We start from the raw sequence: 26422 nt of genomic DNA on the forward strand, positions 1-26422 counted from the left end.
AAAATACATTTGTTTATGTTTGAGATTTGGGTCGTGAGGTGATCATGAAACTCAGATTTGGGTCGCGCTCAAAAAAGTTTAAGAACCACTGTTCTAGAACTTTGTGCTTTTGTTGAAAACTGGTACCTTGTTGTAGCATACAGTTTATTTTTGTAATTTTCAGAACTGTCTGCATCTTTATTTTAGTAATACCGTTACCTCTCTTATGCGCTACTGTGTGTTCCAGACACTCCACTGTAATTTTTACTGATAGTTATTGTGCTTGTGCGTTCCTGTTTTGCAATCTGATTAATGGAGATGATCCTACATTAGCGACTTTGTTTAAACTGTTTTTGATTTGCATTTCGATTCTTTCCAATACTACTGGGACCAAGAGACATAACGACTGTAAGATTTTGTTATGCTTTGGCCGGAGTCGAATATTTAACAAATTTCAAGATTCTACTTGATTGTTGTATTATTTTTGGACGTTTTACCATCACCGATGGTTTTTATTAGTGACCGTGCTTTGGTGCGTGATTTTATGTGAGCTTATGAGGTAAAATATTTTTCCAGGTGGCAGTATTGTAATGTGATATCTTAGGGGGTTAAAATGATTGTGAAATGGCGGCTGATGTCTTTCTACTTCATGAGCATCGTCGGAATACTGATCTACCTCAAGGTAAGTCTTTAATTAAACGGTATTTGAATACATAGGCTTACATGATTTTAAATCCACTTGTTATTAAAGCCCAACTGCTATATATTCGGGCTTATATCTTTCTAAGTAGAAATATTGGTATCCGCTAACCTCAGTCAATGGTTATTGACCTGTCCGATAATGTAATCTCTCCTGCTGTGTTCCAATTAAGATGGTTTTCAGTACTGTTGAACTGATTGACGAGGACCATCGGAGATCGGGTTAAAATGCTTTAAACTTGTGTATCCTGCACCAAAATATATGCCTGTTAGATTGGAAGTACTAGTTTTTTGCTCAACTACGGTTTGATGGAAAATAACGGGTTTTGCTTGACAAATCACTACTAATAATTATAAATTTTGTTTGAAATATGTTGTTTTGATATCTGCCGAGAATATTGGCTGCATCGGCGAAATATGTTGTATCAATGATACCTTCATTGACTCAAAATTATAATATCTACCCTAGTTGTAGGCTAACCTTGTTGCGATGTCGCCATGACATTGTTCTTATGAATTAGTGTTTGTTTTTAGGGATTTTTCCCGGTCAAGATATCTCGTGTAGGTTCAAGCTCGCTGAGAGACATTCCGCCAGTTCCGTCTGACAAGGACACCATCGCGTTGAGCCGTGTGGATTTCTCGCAAGGAATTTACGACCAGGAGGGACCTTTGCAACCAGGTAGGCCTGCAGTGGGCGTTGGGCGAGTCTTGCTAAGTAAGAATTTATCAGAGGTGGTCAGTGACTAAGTATTCCTACTTTTTGGAGTACCTCAGCAGGTTTAGGTGTTTTTTTTTGACTTGGGTGCCCACGCTGGTTACAAACGTCAAAATTTAGCTGGAATTGGATTCTGTTGTTTTGTACTAACTGTTATTAAGTCTGCAACCTGGATCTGAACTATATAGCGGGACATGAAAATCCTGTATGAATTTTGCTATTTTAGCTTAGCTTTGAGACAAATACTGTCGAAATACAATCATTTTAACGAGCGGAAGTTATTACGGACGCTTTTCATTTCAGACAAAGCATTATCGCCGCTTCAAACGCCCCTTTACTCCAAATTGGTGATGGTGGTGGTCAATGCGCTACGTGACGATTTTGTGTTCGGGTCACTCCATCTCTTGGACACACCGTTTATACGCAAGTCACTGTTGAACGGTAACGGCATCGGATTTTTCTCAAGAGCTATGTCGCCAGCTGTTACATTACCTAGAATCAAGGTAGATAACTTTCAATGATATAATGTCATAGCTCTGGTGTATAATAACTTTATTTTCAAGTAGACCTAACCTAATTGATGGGGTGTTGGTTCACAGTGACAATCATTTTGCGCTTTTGACATTGCATCCACTGCATCAGTGCTCAATTTTACTTGAAAAATTAGTAATTTGCCTTTAATTTTTATTTCGGTACATGAAGAAAAAGTTCCACGGAAACATGTCGCTTCTGTAGCATTTAATCCCAAAACTAGCTTTCTAGCGTAAACGGTTGTCAAGATATGGCAAAATTAGTCAAAATTATGGCAAAATTACCAGTTCCGTGTGATTGCATGGCCACTAGATGGAGCCAGAACCTTAAAACATTACAGAAGTATTTTATTTGATATTCAGGACCGTGAATATCAAAAATATTTTCTGAAGTTCAAATTTTTCTATATGTCATTCTGTTGCGTGTAGCAAACAAAATCACGTCATAATACTGTGGAAAAGTAGCATTACTTCCTTACTCCCCGTTTCGAACTACTAGTGCTGTTTTTTATGTTTTAGAGTCTGGTTACCGGCAGTGTCACCAGCTATGCGGACGTCATCCTCAGCTTAGACCGGGCCAAGCCACTGAGGGAGGACAACCTCGTGAGCGGCGCGTTCGCCCGGGGCAAATCGATCGTCTTCTACGGTGACGAGATGTGGACCGACATGTTTCCGGGGAAGTTCAAACGACAGATCCCGGTGTCGTCGTTTTTCCTGCGCGATTTCATACGGGCGAGTAGACTTTGTGTTTGTGTTGGTGGGTTCGAGGCCAGTGTTGTTCAGGGTGACTCTCCTGTGGTTACTGTTTAAAGTCACTGGGATTCGCTGTAAGTTATTGAGCCTAGGTCTTAATGTGTTAAGCTACGAGTGTGTGATTTATACGGGGGCTGGGAAAAATCAGGCAACTGATTATCGGGTAACGAATGTAATATTGGGCTTCTAATCGAGTCAAGTACTCAGGTATCAATAATTATGACTTCACAACCGTATGAATGATATGTGAAGTTCAAATATCTGCCTTTTATGTGACCCCAAAGATTATAATGCCATCTCTACATCACATGAGGAATATTTAAGTAGTATTTATGGGTCATACGTATTTCCATGCACTTCGTGACAATGGTCTGGAATGATCATGACTTCGCAGATAGGTCATTACCACAAACCACCAGTAGCTTTTTACTACATGCAACAAATCATACAACCGATCGAGTTTTCAAGGCTTCCTCTATTGATAATACTATCAGAACTAGAGTTATCGTAGATAAATTAACCCTTTGTGACCAGCATCGCATAATCTTAGTACTCGAAATGTACTCGGAGATGTGTAAGAATCCGCTTATTCACATTGTATGTATACCGATAGGTGGATGACATTGTGGAAGACGGGATTCGCAAGGAACTGAGCCATCCCGAACACTTTGACATCATGATCGCAAACCTGCTGGGCCTGGGACACATCGGGCATGTCGTAGGTACGGTAATTGCCAAGTTACTGTTATGGTTTCGTTGTTTTAATATAAACTGCTTATGATGTGTTAGCAAGACCAGAGGTGGTCAAAGTAGTAAGCTGTACTGAATTACGAGTAGCAGTGGCCATTTCCATCTCCATTTACATGTTAAAACTGCTTTAAGCGGAAGTAGTATATGAATGGTCTGGAATGTACTCAAGTAGGTAGTTTTATAAAGTTGATTTTGCCGAGGGGCCGCTTACTTTTAGCACTTCTTTAGAGGTGGCTACTATTGAAGTGGTAAGATGTGTCTTTGCTAATGCAAAATGACTAAATACGTTACAAATAAGGGGCAATCTTTGAAAATATATTCAGTTACCATGATGCAGGGGCTATTTCAAACGAATCTTAAGCCAAAACTGGACTCGAATAAGGCGCTATAAAAGTAGACGTACTTTTTTATAATCCTGGCCACTTCAGAGCAAGACTATACTCTGAAGACGAGAGTACTTGCAATAAATTGAAGCACCATGCTACTTCTATTTACGAACAATTCCAACTGTAATGATATCAATGTTCAAATGTACAGGATTCGGGTCACATTGTGTCCCGTTTATGTGACATGCGGTCATTTTGCTCCTGTGTATTCAGGATCACGGAGTCCTTTAATCAGCGAAAAGTTGACGGAGATCGACTCCACCATCAAATCGATCTACGACCGACTGCAGGAGTTTGTAAGTGCCGTTAGCTGTCTTTCGAAATCCTTGAATTGCCATTTTCAAGTTATGGATCGGGTTTGACTTCACTGTGAGCTCGGGTATTACTATTGCATCCACCTGATATGATGTAGTGTTTTCCAGACGTCTCAAAAGCATATTTTAGGCAATCGGTGGCGTTTTCATATTCAACAACCCAAGCTCAATCTCTGATTTACGTCAAACGAATGCAACTTCTCCACCAAATGAACTTTTAAAAAGGACTCGAATACTCTTCAGACCTTTTATTTCTGCTTCTACTCGAAATCCTTTTGAATGCCTTCGAAATTACTCCGTCTGCTTTTGATTGATTAGAAATTTACAGCGTTATTCCTACTTTTACCCGAGTATCAATGCTGACTGCTTTGACCGACTCTTCTAGGACACGGTCAACGGTGAAAAGACTTTGCTGGTCGTCACCGGAGACCACGGCATGACAGACAAAGGCAGTCACGGTGGCACTACGCAACACGAACGCGACGTACCGTTACTATTCCTAAGTCCAGGTGTTGCCAGTAACTTATCACAGTGAGTGGCTCGGTGATTTATTCCGGATGTCTGCATGCAATTATCGCTGGGCGTGATAGTCATCAAATTCGCCGCCAAAAATTCTTCTTTCATCCATAACTCTTTTTACATTTGGTTTGGAGCAAAACAGTGCAATTTATTGAATTGCTTGGCCCCAGAATTGGTTAATTATACATTTTCATTGGTGCTGTACCATCACTGCAGCGCTAAATATTGATCTTAAAGGTTTTCCTCATGAGGCGCCACCTAGTGACAAAATGTAAACAAAATTCGAATTTTTTCATTTTATCTGCTTGGAATTAAAAAAGAATAACATGTGTAGATATTGGAGAATTCTAAGGGTGTGCATTGTAGCCCTTGCTAAATTATAATGGAATTAGCCAGATTCGAATAGTCGAATTCTACCAAAGTCGAGTATTAATGCTCATGAATTGAAGCGAGTTAGTTAGTGTTGATTGGCGCAATACACTGAAATATACGCCTTCACACTGTAAGTGTGCTATTTTATCAATGAAAGTCATAGTTTCAAGGGGTCATTTCCACCATTGTTGCCTTGTTGACACCTTGGTCAGCCGTATCTCGGAATTGAAATTCCTGTTGCGGAAGACATGAATATTCACGGTATGGTATTTCTGCCGAGCAGTGATGACCCGCGCAATGATCACACAGAAATAGTAATGGTCCAGAAATATAAGTTTATTTGGGATAATATGTAACTGCAGCATTTTCCTTGTGGCCACAGAAAGGATACATATTCAAACTTTTGAAGTTATTTTTACTGTTATGCAGTCATAATAGATGGTGCTAGGTTACTTGTCTCAAATCTTAATATGGAGTCGGATTTGAATAACCCAAGTACTCTATTTGACTCAGCCCTGCCGTACTTGTAATTCACAGGCAACGTTATTCTCACGTTTGCTGAATTTTACAGGGGTGATACGCGTAAGGAGGTGCAGCAGGTTGATTTAGTGAGCACCCTGTCCGTACTGCTCGGCATTCCCATCCCGCGTAACTCCATGGGACAACTGATCGAGCCTCTGGTACAGGTCTGTGTCTCAATATCGATACTAATATTATGATCTGTTGGTTACAGATGATGCATTGCAGGGTTGTAATGACCTGAGTCATGACTCGGCTCGAGTCACGATTTATTGGTGACTCGACTTGACTTGAGTCATTTTCTCAAAATACGGAAATGACTCGACTCGAGTCAATCTGTGTATTGACTTGACTTGGACTCGAGTCATTGCGCGCGACTCCAACCAAGTCATATGACTCGAGACTCAGACGGCCAAGACCGACATTTCATTGTAATTTCGAAGAACAGTAAAGTAACCACCCTCTTGGGATTTCGTCTATTGATACTGGTACTTGACAATGCGACCAGAAATTGCTAAAAGTGAGGAAAATTAGTATATTATAAATGCGAACTCGATCCCCTGCTCTATGACTTGGACTAGGACTTGACTCGGTGGTGAATTGAAAATGACTCGACTTCACTTGAGTCAAAACTGTAAAAGTGGGATTGACTTGTGACTCGGAGCTTTGTGACTTGGTTACAACCCTGTATTTCCAATCATATGTGTTGCTTTGTACATCATGTTTCGTATGCCGCGATACAACCATGAACCAATCGAGGTTTATAGCCTTCCGCAGTGGAAAATGACATCTAACCTATAATTATTGTTGATAAATTAACTGTTTGTGGAAAGGAGTGGAGAATTTCAGTACTGAAAAACTACATGGCTCGGGTCATTGGAATAGATACACTATTCAGATCCATCTGAGAACTGGAATAATTTTCTCCGCCTTTAGTTATTCGGTGTCTTAATTTCGAGATTTTAGATTCGAAATAATCTGCACTCGATATGTGCTTCATTGGTTTTTGAATTTTGTTGGGCACAATGAGTTGAGTCCTTCAGGGTTGTAACCAAGTCACAAGGCTCCGAGTCACAAGTCAATCTCACTTTTATAGTTTTGAATCGAGTCAAGTCGAGTCATTTTCAATTCTCCACCGAGTCAAGTCCGAATCCAAGTCAGCGAGCAGAGGGTCGAGTCTAAGTCATCGTGTCGACTGGTCAGTTTCCAGTAAAAGTCTTGTTAAACCCACTTTTTATAACTTGTTTGGTGATATCGAATGGTTCGCATATTTACAATATACTAATTTTCCTCACTTTTAGCAGTTTCTGGTCGCATTTTCAAGTACCAGTACCAATAGACGAAATCCCAATAGTGTGGTTACTTTACTGTTTGTCGAAATTACAATGAAACGTCGGTCTTGGCAGTCTGAGTCTCGAGTCGTATGACTTGGTTCGAGTCATGCGGAATGACTCGAGTCCAAGTTGAGTCAATGCCAGATTGACTCGAGTCGAGTCATTTCCGTATTTCCAGAAAATGAATCAAGTCGAGTCTTCAGAATATCGTGACTCAAGTCATTACAACCCTGCTTTGAATCCAAGACGAGTAATAATTGTCATGATTTAATGACAGTGACTCGATTGCTGATTGTTGAGTTCACAAAGGCCTATCTCAGCAATCACGAGTTATGTTATTTTTCAGAAAATGAAGCCAGCTGACGAGTTACATTCGCTGCAATACAACTGCCACCATTTGCTATCGTTGGCAGGTAGCACTGGATTGCTCGGAACAGAGACACTGTACCCTGTGGATCCAGTCAAGCTGTACTGGTGAGAAATTTGCAAGGTCAAGTACATACCGCGGTATAGCCAGTGGTGGTCAAATTGGTCCTTTTTGTTACTCCAGTGGAGGTTGAGGTGACGCTGTCAATTTCGACTCAATTTGCAAGACTTCACATATTTTCAGAAGTCGACCGAAAGGGACTACTTATAAGTAGGGTGATTTTTTTGACCCTATAAACAGAAGATTTTGACCTAAAAATCAAAATATTGACATTTTTCGACCTTGAAAATCTTAGTTTTGACCAACTTTGACCTGACAAATTCGGTGTTTCTCGTATAATGTTAGAATTGTACTACTATCTTCATTTCTGGTTCGAACTGTCTGTCTTTACGAAGTAGTTTGACATGAAAACTTTTTTTGCCTCAAAAACTGAAAATCTTTACATGATAAAAACTTTTATTTAAACGAAATCTGGCCCTATGAAGAATTGCAGTAGTTACATTGCGCATTATGGTAGAAAAAATTTAAAAATTGTGTAATGCAACGAAAGGTACTTTCCTACATTCTCTGATAGAAAGTGTCTGTCTTTACTAAGTAACTTGCCAAGAATGGAGAAAGATCGTTTAACAGCTTGTGACACACCGTGTTGCTTCATTCTGACAATGTTGTCTACATCACAATTTTCCATCATGTGCTTCTTGATAGAAGACCAATGAAGTGTCGACGCAGTCTTGCTTCAGTTGGGATATTGCGGTATGTTGAGCGTAACACCATGCCAACCTATATTTGTTTCATTTGACCGTTTATGATTCATAATGAGCAGACTATCGGCCGTCTATAACGGTAGGCCTATAAATTAGGCTACAAGCTGTCAAATATCAAATGATAAGTTCACCGACGGTGCAAAATCTACGAGACAAACGAATTGGGGTTGCAAAAAAGTTTTCCGTGACAAATGTGACACGATTGTTGATATACAATGTTCTTTCCAATTCTCTGCTAGTTGCTGACGAATACACCTGACGAGTGTCAGCCAAAAATATTTGAGCTCACTTCAATATGAATATACTATCCAATTGTGTATAGAAGTTCTGTACCTTCAACAAGTCCTAATCATTTGTGAAATAGCCGGGATGCCATGCTATGCCTGATTTCTACGTGGCAGTATCCTATATATGCAGAGTGGCCATTGACACTGATGAAACACTAAGGACAGACTAAAACTAACCACGGAGTTTGTAAACTAAAAAAGGTCATCATTCTGGCCTGGTCCTAATTACGGTGTCATTGATATCTGGTCTAGTTCAAGCTCATGATAGTAATATCGGTAGGCTACAACTAATGTGACCTGCACATGAAAGAAACTAAGCGCGCAAATAAGGACAATGTAGCCTATATGTCGTCGGCTTTTAAAATAAAGAAAAATCGTATAAATGAGGACAGTCTAGTTTTATCTGTCATCTCCTTTCAAAATAAAGGCAAATGAGGACAATGATGTAGTTTTTTATGACATTTTTCTGTAAAATATGGATAAATCTTAGTAACAAGGACAATGCAGTTTTCTGCGACATCGCCTTTCAAAATAATGGCAAATGTCTTGAACAAGGACAATGTAATTTCTTAAGAAATTGCTGTTCAAAGTAGGGACGAATCTTATAAATATGAACGGGATAGCGACCGTGTATAAATGCTTATACTGCTGGTATTTGAAACGAAAATTTTGTACTTCCGAAAAGGTTTTAGCGACTTTTTCATTGCTTTCCCTAGCTCTTGATCAAACCATTTTTAAGCCGGCTACGTTCACATCACGCAAGCCGGATTATTTTTGTACAGGGACGCGTTCAAGTCGCACGCCACATGGACAAAGCACCCTTCTTCGAGCAAAACCTTTCAGGAAGCCCGAGAATCCTACACGATGTGCCAAAACGCGGCGTCCGACTTACTAAAGTATCACGTAGCGGCATACAATCACCTGTGGATCGCAGTCGGGATGCTAGTGGCGCTGGTCGGATATTTGTCAGTGACAGTCACGTGGGCGCAGATTGTGCTCGTGCCGCAAGCTAACCCGAACGAAGACTCTCATGCTAGAAACTCGCCTTTGACGTGGGGTGTTTTGGCTACTGTGGGAACGGTGGTTCATTCCGTGAGCCTTCTGTCTTCGAGTTATTTGGAAGAGGAACACCAGACTTGGTATTACATGACCGCTACTTTTCTGGCAGTGCTGTTTTTGAACGTCATCAACGAGACGGTCGGGGTTAAGCTGGGTATGGCGGAATCGATGCAGAGAGGGATATTTTCGAAAGGTTCGTAGATTTTCACTGGCGAAGTCGGTGAATCCCGACCCGGGATCCACGGATTTTTTGGGGTCTCTGGGGTGCCTGACATGAGTGTCGATGAGACACACTAAAAAGTAATTTGAGCATTCGACACTCTAGGATGCGACACTCGAGCATGTTACAATTTGACATAATCACTCCAAATTTTGTCGGACCACAAATTTAACCCTAACCCCAACCGAGGGTTGTGATAATTCCGGTCCGCCTGGAGTCGCGAGATTTTGTTTACTTGACTACGAGTCATAACTTGTGGCAATTTAGGCATTTCATTGTATCTGTGAAGTTAGTAAGCTACCACATTGTTGCCTTTTTGCGTATAAGTTCTGGTGTTTGTAAAATAGGGCTAGAAATTGTGTAAATTTAGGAAAATTGTTGTGTTATGGAAGTGGGGCATTCAATTTCACCCACACAGACTTGTAAATAACCGGGTTGAACAGAATTGAACGGTATGACTTGAACTTGGACTGGGACCTTTGATTCCTGACTTGGATTCGGACTCGACTCGGCGGTGAATTGAAAATGACTCGTAGAATTGAGTTTTGACTTGGGACATTGTGACTTGGCTACAACCCTGCCATAAACTAACAAGAGCCTAAACTTGCATGCTGAAGTGTCGTGTGCTAATGTGGAAGATGGGCCAACTATAGGTAGGGGAGAGGAGGCCAAGATGAGACACGGGGCAAGATGAGACATGCAATTTTTTCACAGAAAAATTTTCCGATGGACAGATTCCTTCAACTATGTTGTTCCCATAATATCATTCCATAGTCCTGCCATATTAGCAAGGCAAACAGATTTGAGATTGGGCAGAAAAATGCCAAAAACTGTATTTTCATAGCCTATGTCAGTTATGTGAATTCATGTTTGTAAGGGCATACCTATCATAGTACTTGATATTATAGAACAAGAATACTGGAGCTGGTTGAGTGCAATATTAGCAGTGTAATCATGCGCTTACCTCTGAAAAGTAACGGACAGAAATGTTTTTATTCGAATTTATATGTTAATTTAGGTGTGGGGGTAAGATGAGACAAAATCATGGGGGTAAGATGAGACATGGGTATCAGAGGGCTTTTCTATTGAAGGCCTCGGAAGATTAAAAATTTACTGTTGAAGGCACACAAAATGTATTATTTATCTAGTAGTTTACCAGATGCGACATTACAAGACTAAATAATAACGAATCTCTCATTGTTGCTGGATCCCATGGTTAATTGGATTTCGATGTCATTTATATGTGTATATGATGTACAAATTCTTTTCAAAAATGACTTATTTCATGATTATTATATTTTATTCACGATGTTGCTGGTTGATTCATCATTTGGGATGAATTGGTGGTGTAATGAGCAAGAATTGCTTGGTGTCTCATCTTAAACACAGTGTGTCTCACCTGGGGGTAAGTTGAGACATTTGAGCAAGGATTTTTGAGGGCCAAGAAATCCATCAGTATGTTGTTCAATATAACTCGAGACATAGTCGTAAATAGTACAGATCGCAGGCTTTCCATTGGTACCAAAATTAATCCTCAGAAGGCATTACTCATTGAGTGGCCTTGAATTATCAGAAAAGTGTCTCATCTTGGCCTCCTCTCCCCTACTTGTACGTTGAGATTAATTTTCGTGTCGGTATCACCCAAACTATTTAAATATGACAGGAAAAAAGTGCCTGGCATTTTGAACACTGCTCACAGGATCATTTAGAAGCGTGTGCAATGTGCATTGAATTCCATTCTGACAATTCACCATTGCATTGATATTATTTCTTCAGTCGAAGACTGTACGAGGCCAAAGTCTCTTTCTGAACTTTTGCGATTGGCGTGTCTGACTGCAACCCATCTTAACAGTGCAAAAATGTGCTCGGCTAAAGTCATTCCAACGTGTGACTAAGTTAAATTTTTAGCAATATGATTGAAGTATAAAAAAGAATTTTCATTTTACGCTGCCGTAACCCATACTCTCATGAGTCATGACTAGAAGAACTAATTACTGAAAAATCTAAAATTTGCAAATCTGTTCCTGATATGGCCAAAATCTTCAACAAATACAGTTTTAGAAAAAAAGTGTGCTCTCGGACTAACCGGAAACGATTTTTGTATTTCAGGACCTCGGGACAGAGACGTCTTACCGCGGTACAGAACCGATCAAATGGAATTACTGCGTCGAGCTAAATCCGAAGACAGCGTGGACTCGACGTGGGATTTCGTGGAGCTGGAGGCCAGCGACGACGAAGCCACCTTCGACAGAACGGCGAAAAAGGGTTGGAAGTTCTCGATACCAGACACGGACCGCGCCAACATGGTCGTTCTCGCGTTGGCTATGTTGTCGCATCGGCTGTTGCGGGCTTGGAACAGCACAGGGATACAAAATGTCGACGAAGCAGATATTGGTAATAATGTGTGGAAATTATGGATTCTCGGCCGGGTTGTAATGACTCGAGTCACAATTTTTGGTGACTCGACTTGACTTTGCATAAAATGACTTGACTCGAGTTAATTCGTGTATTGACTTGACATGTACTCGAGTCACTGATTATGACTCAAACCAAGTCATATAACTCTACACTCTGACGGCCAAGAAAGACTGTAACTTCGAAGAATAGTAGAGTCACCACGTTATGTCACCACGTTATTGGTATTTCGTCATCAGTCCTGATACTTAGGAGATAGGGCCAGAAATTGTTAGGTCTGAGCAAAAATTAGGATATTATGAATGTGAGCCATTCTAAATCACTCTAGCAGTGTTGACAAAAGTTAGTGGAAACGGATTGAACTCAAAACTGGACAGTAAACACTATGACATGGACTCGACCTTCTACTCGCTGACTTGGACTCGGACTTGACTCGGTGGTGAATTGAAAATGACTCGACTTGACTCGAGTCAAAACGATAAAAGTGAGATTGACTTGTGACTCGGAACCTTGCGACTTGGTTACAAACCTTACTCTCGGTGTCAGTTGAAGTCCTATGGACTTTCTAAATAATCACTGTGTGAAAAAGGGGGTACCGTACACACAAGTAACCCCTGGGTACGCGCCTTGCAAGCCGAAGGATGAAATATGCTACCCAGGGTTGTAACCAAGTCGCAAGGCTCCGAGCCACAAGTCATTCTCACTTTTATAGTTTTGACTCGAGTCATTTTCAATTCACCACCGAGTCCAAGTCAGCTAGTAGAGCAGGGGCGGGCAACATACGGCCCGCGGGCCGCATCCGGCCCGCGAAGAGATTTTGTCCGGCCCGCGGACAGTTTTCCGTCTTACATGATAATGTGGCCCGCGGCCCCAGTCTGCCGAGATTCCCCACTACTTGCTTACTACGTCAAATTTAGTGACTGTATGTTATTATATACGTGTTGCAGTGTTGTGAGAGTGGAGGTTACGCGTAAGTTTGTCGATGCGAGAAGAATTGCAATATCGGCATTTACGATGCACTCAACCCTAATGTCGTCTGTGGTATTCATGATTTTTGTTGACTACAATGGTCAGTCATTTACACCAGGCTGATATTTCTTATTTTTGATTCCGTAACCGCCGACTTGTAGCACGGCACACTTCTAGGCTTTTGTAATGCACTGCTTGTGCCAGGGTCGTCAACTCAAAACCCGTTGCAGGCCACTTTTCAAATTTCGTAGAGGACGCGGGCCGCATGAATTCATTATCGAGATTAATTAGGCCACACAGTTGAACAACGACGCTATCTCGTACTATCTCAACACTAAGGAATGGATATCTTGGTAAATTAGGATTACCGGGCTTATAGAACGCCTTAAAAATCTTAGTTAGGGATTGCACCGTGTGTTGATTGATCAGAGTGAAGCAGACATGGCGGCGTCTGTATTCTAAAATCCACATTCTCTTCGCCATTATCGACGAGAAATGGCTTTGAAGTGACATTGCTGTCGGTAAAATTCATTCATTAAATACGATTTATTCCTTGTATATGGATAAATGGGCGAATAATGTATCGATTCAGCAATCGGGCCCGCCAAAAACCTAATTTTCCTATATCCGGCCCGCCGACTGGAGAAGTTGCCCGCCCCTGTAGTAGAGGGTCGAGTCCGAGACATAATGTTCACTTTCACAGTTCAACCCAGTTTTTCAACTCTGCTCGAGTGATATAGAATGGCTTGCGTTCATAATATGGTCATTTTCCTCATTCTCAACAGTCTCTGGCCCTATTTTCCAAGTATCAGGACTGATAGACGAAATACCAATAATGTGGTAATATCACTATTCTTTAAAGTTGAAATAAAATGTCTGTCTTGGCCCTTGTACTGTCGAGTCATATGGTTTGGTTCGAGTCATGCACAATGACTCAATTACCAGTCGAGTCACCAAAACATCATGGCTCGAGTCATTACAACCCTGATTCTACTAAATGTCGCATTTACCTCTACTTCCTTATTTAAATTTGAATTGCTGTGTCTTTCAGGGGACTGGCTTAACGACCCGGGCAACGAAATGTATCTGGCTCTGAGCCATTTGGTCGGCCTGTGTTTCGTTGCGATCTTGCTGGAGGCGTTGTCGAATGGTCGTGATAAGTTGAGGATAGGCTTGCTCGCATTCGGCTTGGTTATGGTCTTCGTGTACAGGCTCGGAGCTGTGCGAACCATGTCTGGAATGGGCGACTTACGGTGAGTTTCGTGGTCTTGTATATTTTTGATTGAGTGCTGTGCTACTGACGATAAGATTTTACGAATAGTGATTTGAAAATTGGTGCTTGCTAGGTTGTTGTCAGACATTTTGTGCTGATCAGTAAGGCGATTATATTTTGGCATTGCAAAAAAAGTCAAAATTCTGTCAAAATTGTAGCGTTAGGTCAAAAAATTGTCATTATTGTTTGCAAAGTCAGATTTTTTTGCAAACTGTATTTCGTTGTTGTTGTAGAAGCTTTGCTGTTGGTGAACTTTTCATTTGACATTTTACACCTTGTGGCCTACTTTACGGGCTTACTGATGTAGATGGCCTAATTTAAATATCTGAGTGCAAAATTTTGTCAGAATTAAGTTGTTTGATGTCAAAATACGTCAAAATTTTCATTTTTAGTCCAAAGTCTCCCGATTTTAGGGTCAAAAATTCATCGCCCCACTGATCAGTGTTTAGGGTTAAGGGAAGCCATGCAGATAAACTCGGGCTATGGGAACTAGCGTTGGGAAACAGTACAATATGCATGTTTTAGTCGGCATCCTAACCTAAACTATATTCTCACCAGAGCTACCTACACCCCAACCCATATTTACCTAACACAAACCCTAAACCAAGGTAATTTTACCTAAAGCTGACTCATCCCTAATCACAACCCAAGCTTACATAATTCTAACCCAAGCCCAATCATACCTTAACCTAATCCTAACCAAAGCTAACTATACCCTCCAAAAACCCATTTGAATGCTCTGAAAAAGTAAAAGTGCATCATTATTGACCTCTTTTAGGCAACAGTACATTTAATATAACTGAGTACTCGGGAATTATCAACAAGTTTACATCGTACTTTACGCATTCAGGGAATCAGTACCGCCCATACTAGCATATATCGCAATAGCCGCCATCCTCGGTAAAGCCGCACTCCTGTTATCGAAACGGAGTAAGGCCACTTCAGGTGAGTTCTAGTTTCTTTATATATGGATTAGCGTCTTCAGGTAATTTTATATATTCAGGTGACAATATCATGGACTATATCATGACGTCTGTGGTGTTGGCTAGTGTGCTGCTGTCCCGGGCTCATAACGTTTGGCCTGTGGTTTTGAACCTGTTTCTCTATTGGTCGGTATTTCGGCGGCTTTGGCCAATCGTCGGCGAGGATTCCGGCTCTAACATGCAGTTGGGGAAGATTGTGCTTCGAACCACATTGTGTTACTGGTTCGGGCAAATGTCGTATTTTAGTACGGTAAGTGGAATTAATTATGGATTTCGATCCTGTGTAAGCTTCATTGATTTGCAATAAAACAAAATACTAAGAAACTAGTACTTTACATCCAGACGTGTATCGCAGTCCTGGTACACACAACTTTGCAACATTTTCAGTAAGAATTGAATTTCCATGGTCCTCATGAATCAATTCAATTATACTAGATACTAGAGCCCTACCAATATCGAATTTTTGATCCGATGCTGATAAAACCTAGCACCTTTCCCGATAACCTAGATATATTCAGCTAATACTCGAATGATAAGGCATCTAGTTTCATAAGCATTTCCAAAATTTCAGAGCATCTATTTTAACTTGGACAGGAAGTAGAAAGGTTACACATGGACACCTGTAAGATATAAGAAATTGAATTATCCGAAATTGCCGATATCTTTTCCAACTCTAATGGTCGATGCCAATATTTCTTTCGGAGTGCAATGTGGGTTCGATATTATTGATATTAAAATTCATTTGGGCTCTACTGAAAACTTTTCAACTTGAAACAGTTGTAGAAGTGATGATCACCTATCAACCACAGTTGGTTGGTACTGATATTTCTACTGAGACATATATTGACTATTTCCTGGCCGAACTCTAACTACAACAGAATTGGTCATAACGTGCAAAGCAAATCAAATATAAAGGCAGCCTTTGCTGACCTCTGCTATAAAACTAGTTCTCATGACATTATATGAGATGGTTGTTTTACGATACAGGGAAATTCAAACAGCCTGGCCACGATCGATGTGTCGGCTGGCTACGTTGGGATATCCACGCACTACGGCACTTTGGAAGATACCTTCGTTAGATTGCTAATCGTATTCGCCACTTATACGGGCCCGATCTTATGGACGATGTTGTGTCTCGTGGATACGGTGAAGGTGTCTTTGAAAGGTGAGTGTTGAATTTGAAGTGCGGCGTATCTGTGCAAGGTTAGTCAGAAATCGAGAATGATTTGTAAATTTAGTTCGACAAACTGTCGAGTAGAGGTGGAGGTATTCCAAGTACCAAGCCAGTGGGACTTTGTTCAAGTATTCAGTGACGTTTTTTGGTGTGTTAAAATCCATACGTCCTTTTTTACGGAAAAGGTGAATGCTCAAGTAAATACTTTCAGGCAAAACCAACTCGAGCACTTTAAAAGAGTGGAAGTACTTAGTTTCTGACCACTTTTGCTCTTCCTCAAAACTAGCTCTGGTTCGATGATTCGAGCACTCGGATCTGAATCGACTATCTATTAACTCGAGTTAAGAGGTGAATTTTCGAGTACTGAAATTATACACCTTGCCTCTAAGAATTAATTTATCAATGAGAATTATAGTTTCGATACGATTTTCCCATTGTGGAAGTCTTTAAAATCGATTGATTTTATCGCAGCGTTTGAAACATGTAGTACAGATCTACATACGTTGGTGGAATATTTACATATTGTGACGTCATGATCAACCGACATCATTGTCACAGAGTGAGTAGAAATTAGCGCCATCAAAAAATGCCAAATAATATTTGACATTGTATTCTTTACTGTCACATAAAAGGTTCATATTTGAACTCTTCACATCACAAACTGGCAAAACCAATTTGAACGATCCAGAAAACTAGAAGAACCCCGCTACTGACCACCTCCGTTATCAGGCCTGCTGGTCTAAAACGTTGGACACTACTATTGCGTTACACTGTCTAATGTAGACATGGAATGGCAAGGGCCATTTTTTTGTCTTCTCTTCTCTGAGGCTGGGTTATGGATCGTCTCATGGCAGCCCATGTACGATATCTGGCAATCTTATAGCTGATGTCCAGAGAACTGAATTCAATGAAACTGGTATTGATCGAAAGCTAGAATCGCACTGATTGCGATAATGTAAATTAAAATCTGGTCAGAACCCTGGAACTGCACCGAAAATCCCCCTCAACATCTCGAAATCTGCATTGTTTATAACAATGACCGATTGCGGCGATCCGATTGTTTGGAAAATGCAGGTATTTTAGTCCCAAATCTTGCTTTCTGGACGCCAGCTATAGGATTTCCAGAATTCCTCCATTTGCTGCTGCGATACGACCCAGATTCGAGCCTCAGCAAAAATCGGTCGTTGCAATTCCATTTTTACATTTGATAATTGCACGGTTCAGCCGATTTCAATTCCACTAGCCCTGCCTAAACGCAGAACTATCTGCTCTGCTTCAGAATTCACGCTGTCCAAACAGTCGTCTTGGCGTGGACTGCTGGCTGTCTTCTCCACGTTCGCCTTCCTGCGTCTGACTTCGGCTTCGTTCTATCTCGTGCTGGCCACGATCATGCGATACCATCTCTTTGTGTGGAGCGTTTTCGCCCCGAAACTGCTCTACGAGTCCGCCTCCACCGTGGTTTACGGCTGTATGCTGCTGGCCGCTTCTGTGGCTGCGAAATGGATCAAGTGAACTGGGTATGAATTTCATGATTTGGTTATCGATATATTTTATGAGTTGGAAACTAGGGCATGACCGATGTCAGAATTAATTTCCACTCAAATACAAGTAGATATATTGATATAGTGGTATAAATATAGTGAACTAGTTTCCAAAATTCATTAGGCTAAGGAAGTTTACGGCCTTGCTTCTACTTCTACTGGAATACCTATGCTAACACAGGTTACTTTGGCCATATCTAGGCTCAACTCAAGGCATCTCACCTACTTTCGGGGACAGTAGTCGTCTTTTCTTGACTTGTATACTCTCACAGATTCCACAATCACTGTATAATGTGTACTGCCAGAGCAAAGTGTCTCGCGCCGGAATCAGCGTCATGTCAACAAGGCAGAAGCACAGCAACCAGCTTAGTGGAAAGGGACAAAAAAATCGTCGCCAGTACCTCATTAGACTTTTATGATATTTTAAGTATGTTCGTTGCTGATAGATCGTAGTCCACCGTATCAACATTTTGTTTCAGATTTAATCAAATTCCGACCCAATGCTAACAACAATCATCTTTTCGCAGAAGTATCTCATTCATTTACCGCAGATGCCTATAATAATTTATGCTTGATTACTGTAGTCGGCTTTGAACTTGGTAAATTTTGTTGCTGTGTTTGAGATGTCCTGGGGTGTGCAACCTTTTTGATGAGCGGGCAGATGCGGTCACTTGATTGATTACTCCGAGAAGGGACGCCTCTGTAACCGAGAAGGGACGCAAATAACGCACAGGCCCATTAAGAATTGGTAACGTCGATAAAATTTGATACCGGACCAAGCATAGCCAATATTGACCAATGAATTTTGGCAAAAAATACCCCTGTGCATAGTCAACGTATGCACCAGGGTTGTAATGGCTCGAGTCGCGAGTTGTTGGTGACTCGACTTGACTCGAGTAATTTTGTCTGATGCGTAAAATAACTCGACTCGAGTGATTGTGCATGACTCGAACCAGGTCATATGACTCGAGACTAGGACAGCCAAGACTGACATTTCATTGACTTCTAAGAATAGCAAAGTCACTACATTGGGCTTTATAGTCCTGATACTTGGAAAATAGGGCCAGAAACTGTTATAACTGAGGAAAATTACGTTATTAATAATGTGAGCCATTCTATCTCACTCGAGCAGAGTTGAAAAAAGTGGGTTGAACGTGATTGAACTGTAACTGAACAGTGAAAAAGGCCAAAACACCAACTCGGCCTCGACCATCTAGTAGCTGACCTAACTAGTCGACTCGGTGGTGAATTGAAAACGACTCGAGTCAAAACTATAATAGTAAGATTGACTTGTGACTCGGGACCCTGTGACTTGGCTACAACCCTGGTATGCACATTAAGCATCTATCGCTTTTTTAGCACTATTCAGCTTAGCTTAAAAATATCGGACTATTAAGCCTAATCAGGCTACAGGTTGCACACTCCATAGATGTTCCTAGCTTTCGTACTATTTACATTCGCTGGACTAGTCGATATAAATATATTTTTGTAAATTCCTATGTGCGTTAGTTCCTGGTAATTAGTGCTAACTTGGGCAAATGGGTATGGCTAATACACAAACGTTGAATTTCAATTTTTCGAAACCGGTACGGAATTTTAGTTCTTCAGTTTGTAATCTTGTATCCACCATCTTGTATCCACCAATCTAGGCATGATTGGTTGTTGAGATGCATTGCAACTAGAGAAGGCCTGACTAGTCAGCGTTACTCTTCAAGTAGAAGTGGAATTATTCCTGTCAATTTATACTCAATTACAAGTAGAAGTAGTTGATTACCGAGACTTAGTTTCTAGGGATTGCATACTTCTGGCAGTTATAACATGAGGTGGATACTATCAAATTTGAAAGGAGCATCTTCGCGACTCTTGCAGTGACTAACGACATTACAAAATCTGCGCAATTTTGTGAAAATAATTTATTTCCCCGGATTTAAGAATATCACTCGTAGAAGTTTTTGCAAATTGACCTGACATACCGTATTTCCTGCTTTTCAAAATCCAAAATGTGAAATTATGTGCGCTAGTTTGGCCCAGAAACTGTCTAGTGAAAGTTGAAGTGTGTATAGAAACGTATCTACTTGAGTGTGTGATGCAAGCAGGTAAAACCTGCTTGTTTACTATGAGAAGTAGAAGTAATTCGTTACTTACCATTGTGTGTGTGACCATGACCACCTTCGATTCACTGCTATAAGCCTGCATCCCATCCGCTAAATCTACTTTTTGAACTACTTGAGGAATTCTTCACTTTCAACTTAGCATATATCATGGTAGCTTTGACATTTATTCGAAATTAGTGCTGTTACCACGTGAGTATAACTGTACTGGTTTCAGCCGACCTGATATCTTTCATCGTTACGAACAGCATTTTGAAGGCTGAATCTTCCCTCATATTTTCCTTCATTCATTGTTACGCTATCGCTATCTTGGTTGTGTGCCAGTAGTTGCAGTTTATCGTCCCTACCTGAGTATCTTATTCCGTCCCTACTGAGAACAGCATGGGCATAACCAAGGTTGTGCGAAACTAGTTCTTAACGTTCACAATAAAAATTTATGGGCACGCTGGACTTGTGCAAACTACTGGATTTTCAAAATGCGCAACGAGAACTAGAACTACTCGCAAAACCAGTACTTGTCGACCATCAACTAACTGGAATCCAGATTAGTAGTTTGTACAAGTCTGCACTGCACGGTTTAGCTTACAACTTGTGACCTATTAAATATTTTCTATTCTGTATACAATTCGTGTTTGGTACATTAGTATGCAATACCGCCCGTGTCAATTACATGAGCGGAAATAGTTCCATTGAATGTGAAGTGAGTGTGATTGATTCGTCATTTGGGCAATAGCTACGGGGAATTTAGGGTATGGCAGTTCGAGGATGACCAATTGACCATTGATCGATGTTCATCCTCTTCAGTATTCGACTGCGCACCGTCTAGCTTTAAGAAATGAATTGATGCAATATCCTGAAATCGAACTCAAAGGGGCAAATCCAAAATTCATTTTCTATCATATCCAAGTCCAGAATATACGAATATGACTTCTCGAGAGTCGCATGACAATTCTTTGTCATAGTCGGCTTCAGAAATCATAAATTCGGCCTGCAGCATCGAGATGCTTTGACGACGGGGTCGCGATACGGCCGTGAGGTCATCCAGTCTGCGCCCCCGTTTTTTTCTCCTCCATGATATCCGTGATTGCTGAGCGCCTAACAGGATAGCTGTGGATACCAATTTTCGAGTCTTTGGTATGACCCGGCCGGGCATCAAACCCACGACCTACCGGTCGAGAAGCTGGACGCATAACCAATTAACCATTAGTCGAAGGCTGCATATAAACATGACTACTCATATCATCGTAAGAGCCTCTGTTTTAGCCGTCTATAACTGTATTCAACCCCTTAGTATTGGTATTACTGCCATAATTATATTGTTCGCGAATAAAAAAGTGTAGATAGAATAGAGCCCCTATAATCCGTAAATGTGACATATGCCTACTATCGTGTGTAGGCTATAGTGCTCTAGGCCTAAATAAAGTATTCAAATTAAAACCAATGGCATGAGTTTTGAGGTCATATTTTCGAATTATTTGACTAGTGCAGCCCGCGAGCGATCCGTAGGTTTGAATCCGGCTCGCGACGCAAGTTGAGTTGAGATCGTAATGCTACGGTTTCAATCCGAAGCTTGCAAGCATTAGTATTACGTATATTTCGAAGAGAAAATGAAATAAACCATGGATGTCTTACGTTAATTCGATATCACCACAAAATTAACGCATGTTATTGTGGAATTTGTGCGTTACGCGCAATGGATGAAGTTCCTTATTGTATATCGTAGGTGACTACTGACAATGCATCATCCCACTAACCTGATTATGTCATAACCATCTCGGTCGGTCATCGGCAACAGTGCTTCCCAACCTTTTTCAGTTCGCGACGAACTGTTCATCAGGATTTCATTATGCGGCACACTGTAGCGTACCGCTCCATGATTAACTTATAATTACCCTCGCTGATCACTGATTATGTTACTGCTACGTCTTGTTGTGTTGCACTCTTTTATGTCAGTCGGAGGTGCAGTCGCTTTTAGTAACCGTTCTATGAACATCGCCGTCGTGTTTTAGTTGTTTTCATAAAAGAGTAATGCTAACGTCTACACCGAGCCGCGGACCAAGAAGAACGCGCGCCCACGACAGAGCACGCTATATTTTGGTGACCCCGACGTGATTCCACTAGCCGACGTGATCTGGCAATGCAGCGCGGTAGACGGAACTGCTGTAATGCCGCAAACTCGACCAGGATCAATGATAGAAAGCGATGAAATCACGATATGCGAAAACGAGATTTGCACTAGCTACATAGGAATCCCGATGCCACTCAAACATCTGTGTCAGTTTAATATTGATTGAGTACGCCATACCGTTGACAGAAGACTCCAGAACAACTCCAATCTGCATGCTGAGGACTTCACCAAGTGAGCTACAACTTCTTTCATCGATTGCAAGACTTGCATGTTTGCAGCACGACGACGACATGACCGAGCCTTAGCACAGCGACCACGTACACTGAATTCTCTTCGCAACTTCATATCTCCGATCGCCCGACACCGCCTACTTGTTTTTCTACGTAGATAGAGGCAGCTATACTGTATCTGTATAACTACGCATTCCAACTGTAGAACGAAAGATGAGCCGAACGAAACTCTACACAACCGACGGAACCATCATTCATGATGGGACCATGAACCGAACCGAATCGAATCACCTCGACATCGACAGAAACGGCGGGGAATACGCTCAAACGCAGATCCCCCCTTCACTCAATCTTGTCGAGCGACGACTTGCAACTAACCCAGTGGTTCTCAACCTTTTTGACCTCGCGGCACACTTTGAAAATGATAAATAGTTCGCAGCACACTAGCACAGTGGTCCTGAACTCTTCTGGCTTACGGCACATAGGCTAACTACCAGAATGCGTATAGCAGCAACCATAGTCTTACAGAGGTGGTCAGGTCACTGACGAAGTACCCTACTTCTACCTTTTCAGAGCACTCAAGTGGGCTTTTCTCTGCTTGAGTTTTCTTTTATCACTGCGGACATCTCACAAATACGTCTACGAATGATATCAGTTGACATGGGAATCGTTTTCAATTGTTCCCAAACATTTTGTTACAATTTCATTGCAGGCCGGTAGAAGAACTTTCTCCGCTTCCGTGTGAGGTTTTGAATTATCGCAGCTATTACCTCTGTTACCACATGACTGGCCTGCTGAGATCGCGTTTAAACTTTAGGCTGAGCTTAATTTCATAAGATTGGCTCCACAATAAAGTTTGCCCACTACCGCATTGTCGATGTAATTAACCGTCGCATCGAAGAGTAAAATCACGATCGCCACTAACAAATATAGAGGCGTGCCAAACGCATTTCCACGCAGATCGTGTAATAGCACCTGCGAGGATAGTATACCTCAATAGTGTTACTGGCAGCCACCCGCAGTTCAATTGTAGTTCGTACAAACCGGGATAATAAACCTCTGCGGCGGGGAAATTTGTAACTGATATAAATTGATCAACTTTCACTTCCCAATTCTCGAATTTGTCGCCTGCAACATAACGTTGCGCCCCGAGCCTACATTTTACCGGCAGTGGTGCCACGCTACCAAACAATCGCAATCTGAATGGCTATGTTGGCAATTCTAATTTGAAAACGCGCCGAATGAGTTCATTTCTCGATGGTGAGAATGCCTTACTAGGTGTACTCGTCCCCCGATCTGCAAAAGCAGTGTCTTACAGATACAGATAGTGGGCCGTGCTATAAGTTGGCATCTCAGGAATCAAAATAAGTAATATCGGCATGGTGTAAATTGATCTTCGATGACGAAGAGATGGCAAGAATACGACTACAAATAGAAACAGAACAAGGTCATCAACCTGCGTCATGTCCATGTTCTGCCTCCGGCTCTGATGTATATATATCGACTTTCCAATTGGATAAAATGAAATAAAAAGGGCAACAGAAAACAGGAAACAAAAAAAACATCCGAGATAATCAGTTTTTTGCTCGTATTAAGCGTCTCCAACGTAGGCGGTCGTGGGCTCTGATGGGGGACAACTATAAAGGTGAACACTAGGGCTGTTCAAAAATAACTTTTTTTTCCGGATTCCAGCCGTTCACTAATTAACTTGTCAGGTTACCGTAAATAACGCTGCACACCAAATTTGGTTCAATTCCAACAAATGTAGGACTCCGCAGATCCAATTGAAATTTTTAATTTATAAGGGAAAATTAAAAAATAAAATTTTTCAAATTTTTCTGCCAACCCCATGAAATTGTTGAGCTGTCTTCAAAGACGATGCAAAACAAATTTGAGTCAATTCCAACTAGTAGAAGCGGAGTTATGTGAGTTTTTCGTTGATAATCCTCGGATTATTCACCAATCAAGGATAATCGGAGAATTATCAACGAAAAACTCACATAACTCCGCTTCTACTGGTTGGAATTGACTCAAATTTGTTTTGCATCGTCTTTGAAAACAGCTCAACAATTTCATGGGGTTGGCAGACAAATTTGAAAAATTTTATTTTTTAATTTTCCCTTATAAATTAAAAATTTTAATTGGATCTGCGGAGTCCTACACTTGTTGGAATTGAACCAAATTTGGTGTGCAGCGTTATTTACGGTAACCTGACAAGTTAATTAGTGAACGGCTGGAATCCGGAAAAAAGTTATTTTTGAACAGCCCTAGTGAACACTTTGGCCACACCTCATATCACGGTCCAATTGCCCGAGTTTAGTTATCACCGTCCTAAAAGCTACTATGTGTGGGCATGGGCAAACTAGCGTATCACACCCATTGACGGTGGAGGCCTCAGTTTGATTCATGGCAGTGCAGAAGCAAGTTACAAAGCGTCGCGGATATATTAGATGCTCTGCCCCTTTGCAGTGCTCAGTTGCTTACAATAAATTACAAATACCAGAGAAAGACCCAATTCATGACCTACTGGGGATGTCAGATTGATGGAGATACTGTAACTATACGGTCGCCTCGACATCCTTATATCTGTTCACTGCATCGGATTGTGCATCGCGTGTCTTGATCGGGTAAAATAAATTGAAAAATCAACAATGACACACTCAAAATTAGGATTTTTGTTATACTTCGACATAGTTTACCACATCTGCTCGCGGCACACCTGAGCAGTCCAATTGGCACACTAGTGTGCCGCGGCACACCGGTTGAGAACCACTGAACTAACCTATCACCTTGATAGGCATATTCCGAATGAAAACGCTCTTCGTCTCAGTATTATGTGGCAGACGCTTTCGAAGTTCTTTTCTACATTACCCGCTCACGCATCCGAGAATCTACTAGACTTCTCACGAACCTTAACGACACGACTTGTGAAATATGGGGGCGACAGAACGAATTCGTGCAACGATGTCAACGTGCTCTGCCAATAACGCTCGAAGTTCAATTGAAATGCAGAGATTCCGGTAACCCATTGCCAGTGTACTTGTCGAACAATTCTGCTCCGTGATGTTGAGACATTTTTCTAGCAATAGATCCATATTCATTTATTTGTTTCATGTGTATTGACCGTTTTTCAATTGACTCTAATGACTTCTTGTGCATGTCAGGCCTACTGCCTATCGTTCACGACTAGACGTTGCATATCCCATAACTGTGTAAAATTCATCAACACGCGAGATAGTAGTAAGATCAATTCATGTTAGCGGTGACGTTATCTCTTACGCCGAAAAGCTTTCGCAACCCATACCTAATTGCGTACCATATAGAATTAGACAACGCTTGTAGTCGCGCAATTCTAAAATAATCTCACTCAACCGTTACTCGATCAACTATACTTTCTCGCCATCGAAGCTCTGTAATTTGCATGGCACTTGAATGTGTTGCCTCGCCATTTAGTGAATCCCTCTTCTAGTATTATTCACTATTCACTCCGATGGTATCGGCTACGCTAGTAAATCCAAACGCTCTTTCTCTGGGTTGCGCAGATTCCAGATAACTTTAATTCGAATTCAAAATCACACTTCGAATTCAAAATCACACGTCTCAAACGATTATACAATTACGCACACGTGGTTTTGAAATGATAATCACCGTACATCACTCGATCCAGTATATTCTGTCCACACCAAGTTTTGATCCGCACTGAAATGTTTTTCACAATTCGAACGAATAACTGTCCGCATGACGCCTCAACCGATTGGCTTTGTTAATATGCCAGTGGCCGTATTATTCGTACCCCACGTCACTTGAATGATTTTGTGTTGTCACCAGTAATGAAGATGGACAATTACCGTTATACGTACTCCTTGTCTTTTCCGTCATCACTTGTATTAGTTACGCTGAAGGCTTATTAATCTCTTCGTATGTCATGAGTGTCCATTATTGAGCCTTTCACATTGTAAAGTGCGTCTTTA

The 26422-nt window shown here is 41.2% G+C and overlaps 2 protein-coding genes across 2 annotated transcripts in view; both read left to right on the forward strand.

Annotated features, from left to right (window-relative positions):
* The window catches only part of LOC145435195 (cornifelin homolog B-like), a 150616-nt gene that overhangs the window by 95086 nt on the left and 29108 nt on the right, over positions 1-26422 (forward strand). The window lies entirely within an intron of this gene.
* Positions 97-18598, forward strand: LOC145434852 (GPI ethanolamine phosphate transferase 2, catalytic subunit-like). The gene is made up of 17 exons (XM_080312096.1): positions 97-661; positions 1213-1357; positions 1697-1896; positions 2443-2655; positions 3290-3398; positions 4026-4108; positions 4512-4657; positions 5589-5703; positions 7217-7344; positions 9131-9600; positions 11737-12021; positions 14063-14264; positions 15135-15229; positions 15288-15517; positions 16255-16432; positions 17721-17958; positions 18255-18598. Exons 1-16 carry the CDS (start codon positions 593-595, stop codon positions 17951-17953), a joined length of 2901 nt encoding a protein of 966 aa, XP_080168222.1. The 5' UTR covers positions 97-592; the 3' UTR covers positions 17954-17958; positions 18255-18598.

Source organism: Botryllus schlosseri, chromosome 1 (genome assembly GCF_051294905.1).
Source record: "Botryllus schlosseri isolate E-star chromosome 1, Bs_hap1, whole genome shotgun sequence".
In the NCBI taxonomy this organism is placed as follows: domain Eukaryota; kingdom Metazoa; phylum Chordata; class Ascidiacea; order Stolidobranchia; family Styelidae; genus Botryllus; species Botryllus schlosseri.